This window comes from Capra hircus, chromosome 10, assembly GCF_001704415.2.
Source record: "Capra hircus breed San Clemente chromosome 10, ASM170441v1, whole genome shotgun sequence".
Classification (NCBI taxonomy): domain Eukaryota; kingdom Metazoa; phylum Chordata; class Mammalia; order Artiodactyla; family Bovidae; genus Capra; species Capra hircus.
The window spans coordinates 21,930,942-21,948,469 of record NC_030817.1 but is presented as its reverse complement, the minus strand read 5'-3'; the positions used below and the strand labels follow the sequence as shown (position 1 = coordinate 21,948,469).

Genomic DNA, 17,528 nt, shown 5'->3' with positions numbered 1-17,528 from the left:
TAGAAATTTCCAGGTATATAAAATAAGGTGGATTACAGAATATCAGGATCTTTGTTAATTTTTCTGGTATATTTCACCTTTAGGCAGCAGTATAAAACATCACTCTGTAAGCAGAAATCAAACCTGTTCGACTTAGTAGTCAGAGAAAGGCCACATGGTCAGTACTCTTAACTCTGTAAGAACATGGAACAGTGGCTGTAGCTCAACCAAACCACTGAAAAGTTTCATCACAGATTCCACCTTAACAATGCAAAAAGCCTACTTCTGTTCCTCTTCTGTGTAATAATGGAAATGGTTAAATGTAGATTCCCCCATGTTTATTCAAGTCCTATTCTTCCTTAAGCTTTATAAAGTATAATTCAAAATACTGCTCACCTTTTTCCTCTCATCACCCAACATCTAGGACCTAGATGTTTTCTTTCACATTCCTTAGAAAATCTTACTTCCTTTGGAAGTCCAACACTAAGAAACATTTTATCAGACTCAAGGGATCCCATTCCCTCCAGATGTGTTCTAGAGCATTTTTCAAAAAAAAAAAAAAAAAAAAAAAGAAATGAAGCCAAGATCGTATCTGTTAGAGAAATAAAACTATACTAGACAGGCCAACTGAAAAGTAGGACAATCTGACTTACTTTTGGATCTATTTTTCTGTGAGAACATTTTTTAAAATTGGCTGATTCACAGTGAAATATTAACTACAGCTACATATATAACTTCATTCTGCATAAAACAAGCATATAATACCAGTCATGAAGCGTCCAAAAAAACTGCCCATCCTATAGTGTGTAAAGTTATTGCTAGCCATTGGTAAAGTGTGATACTAGCAGAATCAGGGAACGTCCACATACTTTGACTGGGGATACGATGGGAATGCAGTGTATGTTCAAGTCACAGTGTGACCATAATCTTTACATTAAAAGCAAGACCATCCTGTACTCTTCTGTGGTCTTTCCCTTACCCTTGCACAGGAGCGGTAATCAGCATTCCACTGCTGAAGGCTACTGAAGGCACAAGGACCTTCCAGAAAAAGGAGATCACCAAGGCTAGGGAATTAACCTGGTTGCTGCTGTAGATAAACTATGTCACCAGAAAGTGTTTCATCATGTTTGCATCAACAGTAGGTATAAACCTTGGAGATACAATTGAGATTCACTTACAAGAGGGAAAAACTAGGGAAAATGAGGTAAAAACTCTAGCTTCCTATAGCCACAGGAAAACATATTCAGCTTTCTTCAACTTCATCGTGTAGCAGGCTATTGGTTTAGAAACTGATAATGCTTTACAAGAATACCCAATTCAGATCAGAGACACAAGAAAAGGGGGAAAAAAAATCACTCAGGGGGAAAAATATAACTAAAGAACATTTATTTGTTTTTCACCAAGACTTTATCTTGAGGACGTAACTAAACTGTGCCTCCACTCCCCACCCCAATTTGAAGGAGGATTAGTACAGTGGATGTTATAAAGCAGGTATGAACAGTTTGAGGGACTGGAACCAACATTAACTGACAAAAACCAACTTTCATCTAAATCATCATAAAAATGTTTAAGTAAAAAAAAAGGGGAGGGGCAAAGGGGTTTTCAGATTGAACAAGATCATCACATTTTATCTAATACATTCAATTCTGGCTAGGGTATACCAAAATGGAAACAGGATAACTATAATACAAAACTTCCACTACAGCACACTGCACACACCTGTGTTCCAAGCCCACCCCCGTTCCCCTAATGCTTCCAAACTCAACTATTTCCCAGCCTGTTGGGCCTGTCGACGAAGGAGCACGTAGATCTTCTCTTTAATCCAATCTTTGTTATAAGGCTGGTATGTCTGGGTATCAGCTCGGTAACTGAGGAACAGAAGAATAATAAGCAAAGTTACAATGGTCAAATACCGTCACGTTTTTAAAACTGGAAATTGTTAACTGTTCTAGAATGGCACAGATGTGCACATGCTCATACATGAATACAATGAAAACGTAAAACAGCTGATTACCTAACTGTTGATTTTATGCAATATGAAGTTTAGATCATCTGGTACAATCTCACAGCAGAAAAAGAAACTGAGGTCTAGAGATCTTAAGTTAAATGCTCAGTGTGTTACACATCTACTTCTTGACAAAGTATGCCCAGAAACCATGTGTTCTTTCTCCTACATAGTTAACTATTCTTAAGGTGCCTTCAGGGATTAAAAAACTAACAAAAACTTTAGATTTACTACATTTACTTTGAATTAACTTAAAAAAAAAAAAAAGACCTTTAAAAATATGTTGCTGACACAAAGATTTCTTCCCTGGAAAGCATTAACAGAAGGAAAATTTTACATACATCCAGTATTTCAGGATTTGCTTTTTAATGAACAATGCTGCTAAGTCACTTCAGTTGTGTCCAACTCTGTGCGACCCCATAGACGGTAGCCCACCAGGCTCCCCCGTCCCTGGGATTCTCCAGGCAAGAACACTGGAGTGGGCTGCCATTTCCTTCTCCAATGCATGAAAGTGAAAAGTGAAAGTGAAGTCGCTCAGTCATGTCTGACTCCTAGCGACCCCATGGACTGCAGCCTACCAGGCTCCTCCGCCCATGGGATTTCCCAGGCAGGAGTACTGGAGTGGGGTGCCATTGCCTTCTCTGGAACAATGCTAGAGGCTGAGTAGAGTCTGGAGTATAAGGAGTGACATCAGCAATGAAAGTTAACAGGATTCCAGGGTTTTTGGAGTACAATGTATCACTTAATAGACAACTCACTCAAAGTATGTTTAGAGGACAACAGATAGAAATATTCCACTGACCTACAATTGAACAACTACAACCAGCTAAATTGCTGGTTAAGCAATAAATTCAGTTTTTAGAGTAAAAAAACCTAAAGCTATAGTGTAAAAAAAGATAATAAGCAAGCAGAGACAGCAGAAACACAAAGTACATCAGTGTTACAAGGCCATGACCACTATCTTTTAGGTTCTCAGCAAAAAAAATTATATACATATAACTACAAATGACAGTAAATACCTCTAACTGTTAGAAGCAGGAGTGTTAATCACTCAGTCGTGTCTGACTCTTTGCAACCCCATGGACTGTAGCCCACCAAGCTCCTCTGTGCACTAGAGTGGGCAGCCATTTCCTTCTTTAGGGGATCAAACCTGAATCTCCAGCACTGCAGGCGGATTCTTTACCACCTGAGCCACCAGAGAAGCCTATAAAGAAGTTGCCAACTGCTAGGTGTTGCTCTGGGCACTCATCTGAATAAACTCCATCCTATTTACAACTCTGTGAGTAGATACAATTATTATCCCTTTTTAATACAGGAGGAAACCAAGGCTCAAAACAGCCTGTAACTTATTAGCTAAGTGACTTCAGGCAAGGAGTAAAAGCTTAAACTCTCCTGACCAGAGTTCTTATTGTCTGTGAACAACTGAGCTAGAAACCTATGATCCATTTTTTTTTTGGCAGGGCAGGGGTTGGGGGTTGGGTGGGGTGGGTACAGTTTATCCCCTCCCTCTCACCCACTCCTCCAGGTCCTCACTGAGCTACAATCCAATCTTTGAAGAGAAACAAACTCCAAAGAAAGAATGCTTTACACCATTATTGAAGTCTTCCCCTGAATGGTAAGGTCAGGATGGGGTTTAGTAAAACGCACAAGCTCTCTACTTTTACGGAGCATTTTGGCTTTTTACTAACGTCCTTTTGTTACAGTGAGAAATAATCTAAAAAGTAAACTCACTGTAACTCTTCAGATTAAGAGTGACAGGAAAATACAATTACTACATGACTATTTTAATTTTAGTCACTATCAAGTACCTCTTAAATCACATTCCCTGATCTCTTCACCCTCCTAGATTTCTCACCTCTTTTCACAACCTCCAACACTTCCCCCCTCACCCTTAATTCCAAATGGTGTCCTCCTTTCTATTTTCCTGAAGTAACTAAAGCAATCAGAAAACCTCCCCAAGCTTCTACCACATCCGCCTGCCTTCCCTACTTTACTATTAATGGATTGTCTAAGATCCTATCTAAAGCCATCAATTTCTCCCTCTACTACATCGCATTAGCCTGCCAACATACCATTATTTTTCTCACCTTAAAAACAAAATTAAAGGGGGAAAAAAGTGTTTTTTTCTCTAGCTATAACCCCATTTCCCTCCTCTCCTTTTGAGCCAAATTCTACAAAAAAGCTGTCTGTGTTGGCAGCCTACAATCCCTCTCTTCTTACTAACTCACTGGACTATATAAAGATTTTACTACTGTCCCTCTAGGGCTTCCTAGGTGGCTCAGACAGCAAAGAATCTGCCTGTAATGACAGAGACCTGGGTTCAATCCCTGGGTCAGAAAGATCCTCCGGAGAAGGGAATGGCAACCCACTCCAGTACTCTTGCCTGGAGAATTCTACGTAGCCTGATGGGCTACAGCTCATGGGGTTGCAAAGAGTTGGACACTACTGAACGACTAATACTTTCACACTTACAGTTCACTCTACCAAAACTGCTCTGGAAATCATCAAAGACTTCCACAGGGCTATACCAAATTTCAATTCTCAGTCCTCATTCATTTGATCTACCAACAATATGAAGTATCAATACTTCTGAATGGGTTGGTCCACCAAATTCATCTCCCTCTACTCTCCTCAGCCTCCACTTATTCTTCTGCAGCGTCAAAGGCTTCATTTTAGACAGATTTATTCACTGCGCAATCCTCAGTGCCTTGGAACACACATGGTACATAACTGGCCCTCAGTAAATGTTACATGAACACATATGTGTCTCTCTCTGTGTGCCAGGCAATAAACAGATCAACTATAAACATTGCAAACCAACACAGTATGATATATATACAGCTCTACTGGCCTCAATACGTTTTTGAGTTTTTATATCAAAATAATCATAACAAAATTATCACACATTATAAACACATTTTATTAAAGACCAGAACTGGATCACTGAAATACTCTGAGTGAGCAAAGTAAAATGACTATAACTGAAACACAATAACGAGGTGAAGAAAACTGCACTCAAAAATTCCAAGGAAATGCTTATTTTCACCCGGATCTTTTGTGAGACAGCAAGCCCAGGCTTGGTTCCAGTGCTGAAACAGGAAGTGCCTCAGAGTAGGACCTACATGATTTTCACCACTGAAAAATATGTTTTTCTTGTAGCATAGTATCTGACACATAATAAATATGCCTGGTGACTGAAGCTCTCATTATAAGGTACTTCCATTTTCCTCTGTAAAATCTGCTGTACTTAACACTCGGCCTCTCCAACAATGCTGAGAAGATGAAGTGTTATAGATTCACGTGCTCCTTGGTAACAGTGGTGACAGGTAATTACTGATATAAATTATAATAAGCATAATGTTAGGAAAAAAATTTAATTTGACAAAACTCAGAGAATAGAAAAGGTAAGTGTCAAAAAAACAAACTCATTCTAACATACCAAAATACACATGATCAATATTAGGAGGAACTAAAATTAAATTCTATTTCAGTCCTACATATATTTTAAAAAATCATGAAAACAGAATAATCTAAGTTTTAATTTAAAGCTAATTGCTTTAGGATAAAGACTATAATTGGGGAAAAAATACGTAAAAGATTATTTAGTTTAAGGAACAAAGTTCTCGGTTCAAGGCGGAGGCACACTAACTGCATCAATTAGCAAAATTCATAAGGTTTTCTTGTGCCTTCAGCTTTATGTTGACAATGTATGAGCCACGTGTAGCAGAAATACTAATTACTACATCACAGGCAAAACACAAAGATCTGTGTCATGCAGAGTGCGCTCCTAATAGCATAAATCACCTCAAACAAACAAGATAAAAACACAATTTAAGAGATATGGTGGCTAATACTTACACAAGGCAGCTGAGGTCTGCCAGGTCATCAATAAAATCAAACAACTGACTGATATCATATGTGATAGAGGGGCTGTTGGGATTCATTCTCTTCAGATGTTCTTCATACATTTTACAAACACCTAAGAGAGGGGAAAACCAAGATCTTACAATTGTATCAACTTTAGATATGAGTAGTGCTACATGCTTATATCACAATACTTTGTCCTACCCTGTACATATAGGTCTTTGTGTACCTCCAAACTGATTTCATAGATTTCCTAATAAAAAGTAACAGCCAACCACAGAGTTATCAAAAGCTATCTTAATAAAGCTTGGTTCACTACACTGTGATCAGAAATATCACTTAGGAGTTCCTGAATAGAAAGGGTGAATGGAAAGGAAATAAAAACCAGGAAAATTAACTAATTGTGGCACTAACCCACAGCTACCATCATACTTAGTGGCAAAAGACAATGCTTTCCCAGTCAGACTAGAACACCGGCTCTTGTCACTTGAGTCATGTTCAACATCACACTGGAGGCTCTAGTAAGGGTGATTTGGCAAGGAAAAGAAATAACTGGCATTCACGCTGGAATGGAAGAAGTGTACCTATCTCTAGAAATGTATACAGAATACCTTAAGGAAACTACAAAACACAAACTATTACAACTAATAAATCAGGGTGGTAAGACTGCATGATGTAAAATCATTATACAAAAATCAATTATATTTCTATACCCCAACAATAAAAACACTGAAAATGAAATGAACAACATCAGAACAGAATTCTTGCAAATAAATTCAATAAAAGACATAAGACACTCTGAAAACTGTAAAATGTCACTGACAGTAAAGATTTAAACAAACAGAATGCTATCTCAGGTTCATGGACTGGGCGACTTAGTATTAAATACTCCCCCAAATGATCTAGATTCAACAATCCATGTCAAAACCTGAGGTACTTCTGCAGAAACTGACAAGCTGACCCTAAACTTAACACAGAAATACAGGGGTCCAGGACAGCCACAACAATCTTGGAAAAGAACAAAGTTGGAAGAAAGACACACATTTCCTCATTCCAGAACTCATCACAAAACTACAAAACTGTAATCAAGACAGTGTGGTACTGCTTATTCATGAAGACAGGCATACAGACTAATGGAGTAGAAACAGGAGTCCACAAATAAACCCTCACATTTATGGTCAACTGCTTTCCCAAAAGGATACCAAGCCAAAATCAATAGAGAAAGAGTATTTTATCAACAAAGGGTGCTAGGACAACTGTGCATTCATACGCAAAAGAAGAAACCTGGACCGCTCTCATGCCATGTATAAATAGTCACTCACAATGGCCCAGAGACTTAAATCTAAGTCAAAATTATAAAACTCTTGGAAGAAAATGTAGGCACAAATCTTTGTGACTTTGGATAAGCTTCTTAGATAGGCTGGACTTCATCAAAATTTAAGCCTTTTGTACTTCAGAGGACACTGTCAATGAAAGTGAAAACAAGCCACAGACTAGAAGAAAATCTTTGCAAAACACGTATCTGATAAAACAGGGGTCCCCAACCTCTGGGATCAAATGCCTGATGATTTGAGATGGAGCTGATTTAACAATAATAATAGAAATAAAGTGCACAATAAATGCAATGCCCTCAAATCATCTCAAAACCACACACACAACCACCCCCCCCAACCCCCGCCAATCCCCCACAGTCCATGGAAAAACTGTCTTCCACAAAACTGGTTCCTGGTACCAAAATGGCTGGGGACCACTGAGATGAAACTATTATCAAAAATATACAAACAATCCCTAACACTCAACAATGGGAAAACAAACAACTCAATTAAAAAACAGGCAAAAGATGTGAACAGACACCTCAACAGAGAAATATACACAAGGAAAATATGCATTATGAAAAGATGCTCAACATCATGACATGAGGAAATTGCAAACTGAAATGAGGCATCATTATACAGCTATTAGGACGGCAAAAAATCCAAAACACTGACGACATCAAGTGCCACCACAGGAACTCTCACTCATTACTGCAGGGAATGCAAAGTGATACAGCCACATGTGAAGACAGCGTGTCTGTTTCTTACAAAGCTAAATACAGTCTTACCATATGATCTGACAATCACACTCCTCAGTACTTACTGAAAGGAGTTGAAAGCTTAGGTCCACACAAAAACCTACACAGGAATGTGCAGAGCAGCTTATTCACTGACAAAACCCGTAAGCAACCAAGATATCCTTCAACAGGTGATAGATAACCAAACCGTGTTATACCCATACAATGGAGTATTATTCAACAACAAAATGAAATGAGCTACCAGGCCATGAAAGACATGGCGACATCTTAAAAGCATACAACAGAGGATGAGATGGTTGGATGGCATCACCAACGCGATGGACATGAGTTTGAGTAGGCTCCGGGAGTTGGTGATGGACAGGGAGGCCTGGTATGCTGCAGTCCATGGGGTCACAGAGAGTCAAACACGACAGAGCGACTGAAGTGAAAGAGCTGATCTGAAAAGGCTGCATACTATAATTTCAACCATACAATATTCTGAAAAGATGAAACTATAAAGACATTAAAAAGATCAGTGGTTGCTGTTTAGGGGAGAGATGGGGAAGCAGGTGGAGCACAGGGGATTTTCAGGGTACTAAATGTTAGACACATGTCGTTGCACATGTCAAAATCCACACAATGCTCAAAGCAAAGAGTGAACATTAATGCAAACTAGACTTTAGTTAATAATGTGTCAGCACTGATTCTACAATTCTAACAAATGCACCACACTAACACAGGATGTAACTAATTGGGAAAACTGGGAGCGGCAACGCAGGGGCTATGGCAGAACCGTACTTTCTAATCAGTTTTCCTGTAAACCCACAACCACTCTAAAAAACTAAGTCTATTAATTTTAAAAAAGGGATGGGGGGAGGGAAAGCTCTGTATCCCAGACAAATATTAACTACTATAACAAAGAAAAATGAGAAAGTAAGAAAATTACTATTTGGCAACCACCATGTGAGAACTGATTCCAGTATTTCCATTTTAACTTTTAAAATGGAAAATAAACCACCATTTCTAATTTAAAAAGAAAAAAAGAGCTAGAAAGCCACAAAAAGGCATGGAAGAAGCTTAAACACATTGCTAAATGAAAGAAGCTGATCTGAAAAGAGCTACGTAAATGATTCTAATCTATGACATTCTGGAAAAAGCAAAACAATGGAGGTAGCAAAGAGACCAGTGGTTGCCAGGGGGCAGGGAGTGAGGTGAAGAGGGATGACTAGGGGGACACGGAGGATTTTTAGGGCAGTGAGAATATTCTCAACATTACAGTAAGATACTGTAATGGTGAATACATGACATTACACATTTGGCAACATCCACAGCACTGCACAGCTCAAAAAATGAATCCCCAAAGAAACTATGGACTGCATTCTGCTTCATCAACTGTAACAAATGCACCATACCTCATATTCTTTTTTTGGGGGGGCGGGGAGGGGTGTGTGTGTGGCATACAGGACCTTAGTTCCCTGACGAGGGGAACCTGAGCCCTCTGCATTGGAAGCAGTCTGAACCACTGGACTACCAGGGAAGGTGTCATTAATAGGGGAAACTGGGGATAGGGAGAAGTACATGGGAACCCTCTGTACTTCCTGTTCGATTTTCCTTTAAGCCTAAAACTGCTCTAGAAATTAAGTGTATTAAATTTTTAAGTTCAGTTCAGTCGCTCAGTCGTGTCCGACTCTTTGCGACCCCATGAATCGCAGCACGCCAGGCCTCCCTGTCCATCACCAACTCCCGGAGTTCACTCCTTCCCTAAAATCAGCAAAGGTTAGTAAAGAGTATTGCAGAATCAAAGGCCAAACATGATAATACAGATAAAGCAACAATCTAGAGTGTGTGCACGAAGTCTACCTTAATGGCAAGTAAGGCCATCAGCAGAGGAAGGGACTTGAGAAAAGGAAAGAACACAAGCACTGCTCGTCTTTAAAGATGAGAATAGAATCGGAGGAGCCATTTCTGATTATGAGTAGCTTTTTGTCCCCTGGAGGTCTACCCATCATTGGTTTTAGAAGAGATTTCTAAGCCTAATCCAATTAGCTTCAGATAATCAACAGTTCCAGGGACATACCAGCAGCAAATTTTATATTCCTATAAAATCTTTACAGGAACAGGTGAAGAATGTGCAATTTGCTAGCAAGAGTGCAGGGTGTACACAAGTGGTTTAGTGGATGTAATGATTTAGTGATGTAATGAAAGGACACAGGATGAATCTGATTTGTGATGATCCAATCTAGTTACTCTCGTCTAATGGTTTATTGAGGGTTAATACCTCCCTTCAGGGTGGTGCCAGCTTATCAAACATATAATAAATTATACTGATTTGGTTCCATTTGCCTTTATTCACTGAGCTAATTTTTTATTTCTTAACATTCTGATGGACATCTCAGCTTTTAATGTTTGTTTAGTAATTAGACTATTAGGTTGTGTAGGCACTATTAAGTTTCTCAAGCCTGTTTTAATAACTCTATTGAGTTTAACTAGACTATATAAGGGATACCTATAAAATATTTACACAGCACAGTAACAAATAACAAATAAAGAATATTTACAAAACAAGCAGAGGCCTGGGAAAGTCACGATATATATATGAGCTTGATTCTAAAAAATAAACATAATAGTGAATGTCAGGGTAAACAAACTCAAGACACCTGAGAGTCTCAGCACTTATCACTCTCACCCTGCGAGCAAGCGTGGACCAGCTGGTGTGGATGCAGCTAGCGTGGGGGCCAGGAGCCTCTATAGCCCATCCCACGTCCAGCCCCCAACCCCTCACCACCCCCAAAACAAAATCAATGATTTCTACCCCTTGATTAGTGTTTAAACTTACCTTCCATACACTCATTCACAGATTCATAGTCAGCGTAAGTTCTGCCTTCTGGCCTCTTGGTAGGCTGTACCAGCAAGATGGTGTGAGACTGCACAGGGAAAAGTGGTATCAATATAAGTTTCTAACTCAGTATTTGAGAAATTCATAGTATGGGATAAAATCCCCATTACCACACAATTTTCATTGGTTATTAAAACACTATTAATCAGAGTGCTCTTTCTGCAATATCAATGCCTCTGCCCAAGCGCAGCGGCAGAAGCTTGAGTCACAGCTTTTCTGTAAGGTCTTAGTCTCCCAGTCCTTAACAACTGCTCTCTCAAACTCACTGCCTGTTAAATTCTCAGCATAAACTACCTTGTACTGTTTTTTCTCTTTTGCACCTTTCTTCCCAGCCAGATTATAAACCTGCTTAGGTGTTCTATATCCATTGGTCACTCTAATCCCATTAGATTCCTAATGAAAACAGATATGGGTTGATGAAAAGAGAAAAAAAGGAAAACACTATAATGATTACAAGCACTTTATTAATCTGGTTTTTTCTAACTTTAGCATTACAGTGAAATCACATCTTATCCAGAGATTAGACTCAAACATTAAAGGTGTAAGATAAACTGGCAATCTAAAATTAGTATATACAGTTAATGTTACCCTAGAAAATCCATTAGATTATTCACCCAGTAGGTGACTCACCATAAGAGGCTGTGTTATACTAAAATATTGTATTTTTAAGCACTAGAGTCACAGAATAGCTAGAGGATGATGACATAGGAAATGTGAAGATGCCTAAGGAGCAGCAGATCCTTTCGTCTTCCATCTCGCCCTCACTGGGGAGGCAAGCTTTTGTTCATGGGTCTATTTCAGGGTTTCTCAACTCTGGCACTATTGCATCAGGGGCTGGAAGATTCCTTGTTGCAGAGGCTGTCCTGTGCATTGAAGGACGGCGGTATTCCTAGCCTATTCCCAGTAAAAAAACTCCCACGCCCTCCTCCCAATGTGTGGCAACTAAAAATATCTCCAGAACATTGGTCTGTTGGAAGTGTAACCCCTTCTATTTTTTTTTGCCAAGTGTGTAAGGTTCACTAAATTCAAATATGATGTAACCTCACTGTAAACCCAATGCTAAATCAAACTATTTATAATCTTCAGGAGATGGTGAAGGGCAGGGAAGCCTGGTGTCGCAAAGAGTTGGACATGACTGAGTGACTGAACAACAAATTCTTCTCTTCGGCTGTACTAGTTTTTAATAAAAAACAAACAAACCTCTTAAGGACAGGAACCAAACGTTCTGAAATGATCAGACTTTTTAATGACCAACAAACCGCAACTGGAATAGCTTTGTAGAGTTTCTGAATAAGCACTGCCCCCGCCCAAATAGAACTTTGAACACAATGTGACAAAGGGATTTCTCATACTCCTCTCTCTCCACCAAGAAGCAGTCATTCTGATTAAAAGTCTGCGAGGATCTGAGATAGACCTTGATGACAAGAGATGGAAAGTAATGCTCACCTATAAAGACCTGGACACAGCTGAGGCCTTTCTTAAACAGTGATCAAAAGTCAGAGAACACAGAATGTTAGATTACTGGTTATTTAAAAACCACCAATAGTTCCAATGGCTCATATGTTGAGAAGAAAGTAACTTTATAGAAACTATACTGACATTCCTGCAAAAGGACCTGTCCCACATACTAGCCAGACCAGTTGCTACTACATTAATTTTCTTCTTATTCTAATAAGAAATAAGGACCAATTCACTTGAGAGTAAAGATATGAAAATGGCTATACAGTATGCTGCTTTTTATATTTACCCTTAAAGTGAAACTGAACTAAGTTTACTATTCTTAATACTTACTGCCCAAAGACAAGGCTTAAAAATTAGGAACAAGGAATGGCTAAATTTACAAAACTGTCAACAAAATTATCAGATCTTTCCTTCTTCTGAACAGATTTGGTCTGGCGTTCCTTAGGTTACGCTTTCTTAGGGGAATGAGCAGTAATAAATAAATAAGCAATAAAAATATAAGTCCATACAGGAATATATATATGTATCTACTGATATTTGCCACAATAGAAAAATAACACCGTGAAACCTAAAAAAAAAGTTATGCAGAATTACCTTAATGATATCCTATTCTGTTTGCCAAGCAGTTATGATTCACTCTAATGAAGAGTTAATCTGTTAATCTGTTTTTAAAGTCTCACAAACATGAACCCTAAGAATAGTCATTCTACTGTTACAGAAATACTACAATACAATGCATCTCTCAAACTACCAAAAAGAAAAGGAAGAATAAAAGAAATTGAACCAATATTTAAGACGTTTGAACCAGTATTCACTTTAAATACAAATTCCAATTTTCAATTCTACACGAAATGATAAAAAATTATCACTGATAATTGCTCAATGATAATGGGGTGTTCATAATAACTGCTGTCATATCCCCAGATTTTAATCTAAGCATTTAAAAATAATACCAAATAAAGGCAGAGAAAGAAGGAAACTCCGAAGTGAAATGACTTGCTCAAGGTCACACTGCTAGTTAAGACAGGAACTGGAAATCCAATCTCCTAATTCCCAGTCCTCCTTGGGAGACTATGTTGGGTCAAACACTAACCTATCTCAATCCAGAAAACTACGACCTGAAAAAATTCCTTGTTAACAGCAGCTGCATGATCTGTTAATCTGCAGCAACCAGAAAACGAAAATTAAAGTGTGGAAGCAATCACGAAGACTTGGAATCCTCGTGAGCATCTCCTTTTTTGCAGATTACGAAACAGACACACAAGCCCAAAAAACAACCCTTCACCCATTCCACTCAGATTCTAAGGAAAGTGGACCCTGAGGTGAATCTATCTTTTCAGCTTCCAGACCCAAGAAGACTATTTAGATAAGCACAAGATGGATGGCTGGGGGGGGGGGGACACCAAATCGGCCCCTAAAGGTCTTAGAAAAGAGGGAAAATGTATTTTTTCAAAAAAGGCAGAGCCCAGAAAAACAAAAGGGAATGTGGTCGGGAAAGCACGCTACAAAGCAAAGATGTTCCCTCCCGGTCCACACGGGGGATGCAGTACATTCACTCTGTCAGCTTCGGGACGGAATTGTCAAACATCCTTCGGCCATTGTTCCTATAGTAGGCTGGGGCGTTTGAAGGGAAAGAGCAGCACCCCCACGCCTGCCTCTACCAAGCAGCAAACGGAAGAAAAAGCAACCTCCGCAACGCACGCCTCGCCCGAGCCAGCAGGCGGGCGCGCAACCGCGGGGCGGACCCGGGACCCAGGGCCTAGCGCCAGGCCCAGTGTCTCCGCGGCGGGAAGGAGAAGAGTCGACCCACAAGCTGGAGGGCCGAGCAGCAGCACGCTCGCGCTGGATGGGGTGGGGAGATATATGGGCGGGGGTCGCCCCGGCGGGGGTTAGGGGTTCGGGGAGCCGGTTAGGCCTCTCTCACCATCGCGCCAAAGTCTCCCGCTGCAGCCGATGCCGACTCCGCCGCCGCCACCGCACACGAGCTTACCCGCAACGCCGCTAACAGCCAATCCCCGCGAGAGGAGCCGCCGGAAGTCGTCAGAGGCGCACCGCGAAAGAACCTTTCGGACCATAGAGGCTCACAGATTTCCGGCAGCTAGAGCAGAGAGTGACCCTGTTTCAGCCATCTTGGATAAGGGAAAGGAAGCACACAGGGAACGTATCGGAACTTGAAAAAAAAGCTCTTTTTTCTAGACACGATTTTCGGTACTCGCGTTATTAGATGCGCGGCTAAAGTGATCACCGGTATAGACAGTGACACAAGCCATCTTTCAGTGGCCCCACTCAAAAATGGCGGCTGTATAAGAACCCTGGGGCATAGGTCGGTTGTAACCCCGGAAGTACCCTTCTAAAGGAGGGGGCTGTAAGGCAATCCGGAAGTGGATGTAATGAAGAGGTGCCACTTGGCGGCCATGGCAGCTGTAGTATCGGTGGCTCCGGGTCAAGGCCCCTCGGAGTGGAGTAACACGGGCAGCACTGGGTATAGGGTAGAGACAGCTTTGTATCAGCTTCACTGCTGAACCCCACGACCCGCCATTACCGGCCTGCAGGACGCCTTTCCTCACTCTAGACTCGGAGGAGAGTTTGCCGTGGTTGGTGGGCTGGTCCCGGAGCTGGGGGGGCGATCACCTGCGGGGTGCCCCAGGGAGATAAGGGAGCAGGGAGAACGAACTAGTTCACTGGGGTTTTCGTCCTTTTCTTGCTGCCATCGGGCACATTGCTTGTGGAGGAAATAGGCCCATTGTGCTGCCCGTATTCCGACGATTGAACCAATAGCTCCTTCGTATAGTTTCCCATTGACTTCTCATCTCTGTTAACCCATGGGAATCCAGTGACTGGTATATGAAAACTTGCGGGCTGGGACCTAAGATTGCTGAAAGTTGTCTCTAGTATCAGCGAAAAGGGGGCTCTTTACAGATAGGTTCAAGAGAGAAGTGCCTCGTGAACGCATCTGCCGGTGGGGAGGACGGAAGAACTGGAAAGTCCACCTGTTCCCTTGGAACAGTCACACGTGTTTAAGGACCTGAGCTCCCGAAAAATTATAGACTAGTGGTATTGGATGAATAAAGAAGGCAGAATGGATGATTTCATCTCCATTAGCCTGCTGTCTCTGGCTATGTTGGTGGGCTGTTACGTGGCTGGAATCATTCCTTTGGCTGTTAATTTCTCGGAGGTAAGCGCTCAATTTTCTATTTTCTATCAGCTGTCAGGATGGCAGCTAGGAAGTAGTGACAATTGAAAGGGAAGCTGCTTCCCCATTTAATAGCAGAGCTAAAGGTTTTCTTAAGGATGACTTTTTGCAGAAGATGCAAAACATTTAATAATAGAAACAAACCTCTTATTTAGCACGAATTCTTAACGGAGAAGGGTAGGGGCGGGGAGTGGTGGATCCACTGAAGATCCTTGGATACTCTGAACTTCCTGAAATTGCATACCAAAATTTGCGACTCTACATTTTCCGGGAAAGACACCGTAATGTTATTTTGATACCAAGAAGTTTCAAAGAATCAAGGTTCTGGATTGTTGTCAAAATATACATGAAGAATATTGTTTGTTCATATGAGCTGAAGTCAATATAATTTCTTTTTGAGAAAATCAGGCATAGCTTTTTGGGAAAAGGTGGTTTTGTTTTGTTTTGTTTGGGGGGGGGGATACCTGTAATTAGAATGAAGTAAGGAAACTAAATTGTTCTTAACTCAAACTTCCTTTTAAAGAAGAACATTGGATAGGTTTTTGAAGTTGTTTTCAAATTTATTTGCTTAGAAGTGAATTTTTTTGTTAGTATGGTTTGACATTTTGTTTTAATTTCTTTGGTTCTTTATTATCACTTGAGTGAACATTAACAGGGAAGAAATATAGATGAAAGCATTGTTCAATGAAAGTGCAGATGGATTCTTTGGGCTGTGGTAAGGAGTTCACAGCTTGCACAGTGCTCAAAGATTAGGGGAGAAAAACTACTGCACTCAGGATTTCTTAATTATACCTTGATGTCCAACAGTAAGATAGTTTCAATGTCAGTCCTGAAAGTGCTTGCAAAGAAAAGGGAAGTGGAGAATGGTCTGAAGTAAAGGAAGGGTATAGACGAGCTGTGAGGTAGGCCTTGAGTTAACCTGAGGGAGGAGAAGGCATTGGTGGTAAAGAAAATAGCCTGTGGGTGAGAAAAAAGTTGGGACTAGGTGTTAGGAGTTTGAGAAATAAACCCCACGGTCAGATAGAAGGGGGACTTAAATTGCTACTGCTCTTTATCTATTTCCTTTTTGTTTTTGGTTTTTTTAGCATCTAATGATAACTTTGAGCTACAATTTTTTGAGCATATACATTACCTAATTTCATTAAAAAAAAAAAAACAGGTACAGATGAGGAGACTGAGACTTAAATTATGTAACTTGGACAAGTTTATGAAATGTGTTAGAATCAGGGCTGGTGTAGATTATTCTGGCTCAGAACAGTTCTTAGCCACCCAGTAGTCCATGTACCAAATCTAGCCTGCAGACATGTTTGTTTATTTGGCTGCACCAGGTCTTAGTTGTGGCTTGCAGGGTCTTTAGCTGCAGTGTGTGGGATTTTTTTTTTTTTTTTCAGTTGTGTTATGTGGGATCTAGTTCCCTGACCAGGGATCGAACCCGGGTCCCCTGCATTGGAAGCATGAAGCTTCAACCACAAGGCCACCAGAAAAGTCCCTGGATTTACTTTAGATTAGCAGAGTGTCGATTTTATTGTTACTGTTTTTTTGTCTTTATTCCTCAAAGTAACAGTTGGCTAGAGCTGAGTAGTGGTAGATTGTCATGGTCCTTCTTGGCTGTGAAGCCTACTTCACTCATTTGAGCTACCTGCCTGCCCACTACTTTGTGAGTGTGCTGTCTCTCCTCTGACTAAATCATGAAAAATAAGTAAGAGTTTCAGTTGCTCAGTCGTGTCTGGCTCTTGGCAACCCCATGGACTGTAGCCCACCAGGCTCCCCTGTCCATGGAATTCTCCAGGCAAGAATATTGGAGTGGGTTGCCATTTCCTTCTCCAGGGGGTCTTCCTGATCCTGGGATTGAACCTGGGTTTCCAGTACTGCAGGAGGATTCTTTAACACTGAGTCACCAGGGACTGAGTCTTCTAATTACATTAGAATTGAGTTGACATTATTAGGGCTGACATTTGTGAAGTTTAAATTGGTTTGTATATTTAAAGCCTCAGTAGAGATAACATTTATGAAGAATTATAATTAATTCAAATAAAAGACTGATAAAACTTTTTATTTCTATAAAATTCCTAGACTTTTT

The 17,528-nt window shown here is 40.4% G+C and overlaps 2 protein-coding genes across 2 annotated transcripts in view; one reads left to right on the top strand and one right to left on the bottom strand.

Moving 5' to 3' along the window:
• Nucleotides 1,349-14,567, bottom strand: ERH (enhancer of rudimentary homolog (Drosophila)). Its single transcript, XM_018054040.1, has 4 exons — nucleotides 14,180-14,567; nucleotides 10,735-10,822; nucleotides 5,843-5,963; nucleotides 1,349-1,847 (listed from the first exon to the last, which is right to left on the bottom strand). Exons 1-4 carry the CDS (start codon nucleotides 14,180-14,182, stop codon nucleotides 1,745-1,747), a joined length of 315 nt encoding a protein of 104 aa, XP_017909529.1. The 5' UTR covers nucleotides 14,183-14,567; the 3' UTR covers nucleotides 1,349-1,744.
• SLC39A9 (solute carrier family 39 member 9) overlaps nucleotides 14,644-17,528 on the top strand; it is a 50,498-nt gene continuing 47,613 nt past the window's right edge. The window contains exon 1 of the mRNA XM_005686014.3: nucleotides 14,644-15,430. Coding sequence (XP_005686071.2) covers nucleotides 15,317-15,430 — 114 coding nt within the window. The 5' untranslated portion in view covers nucleotides 14,644-15,316. The remainder of the gene's footprint in view (nucleotides 15,431-17,528) is intronic.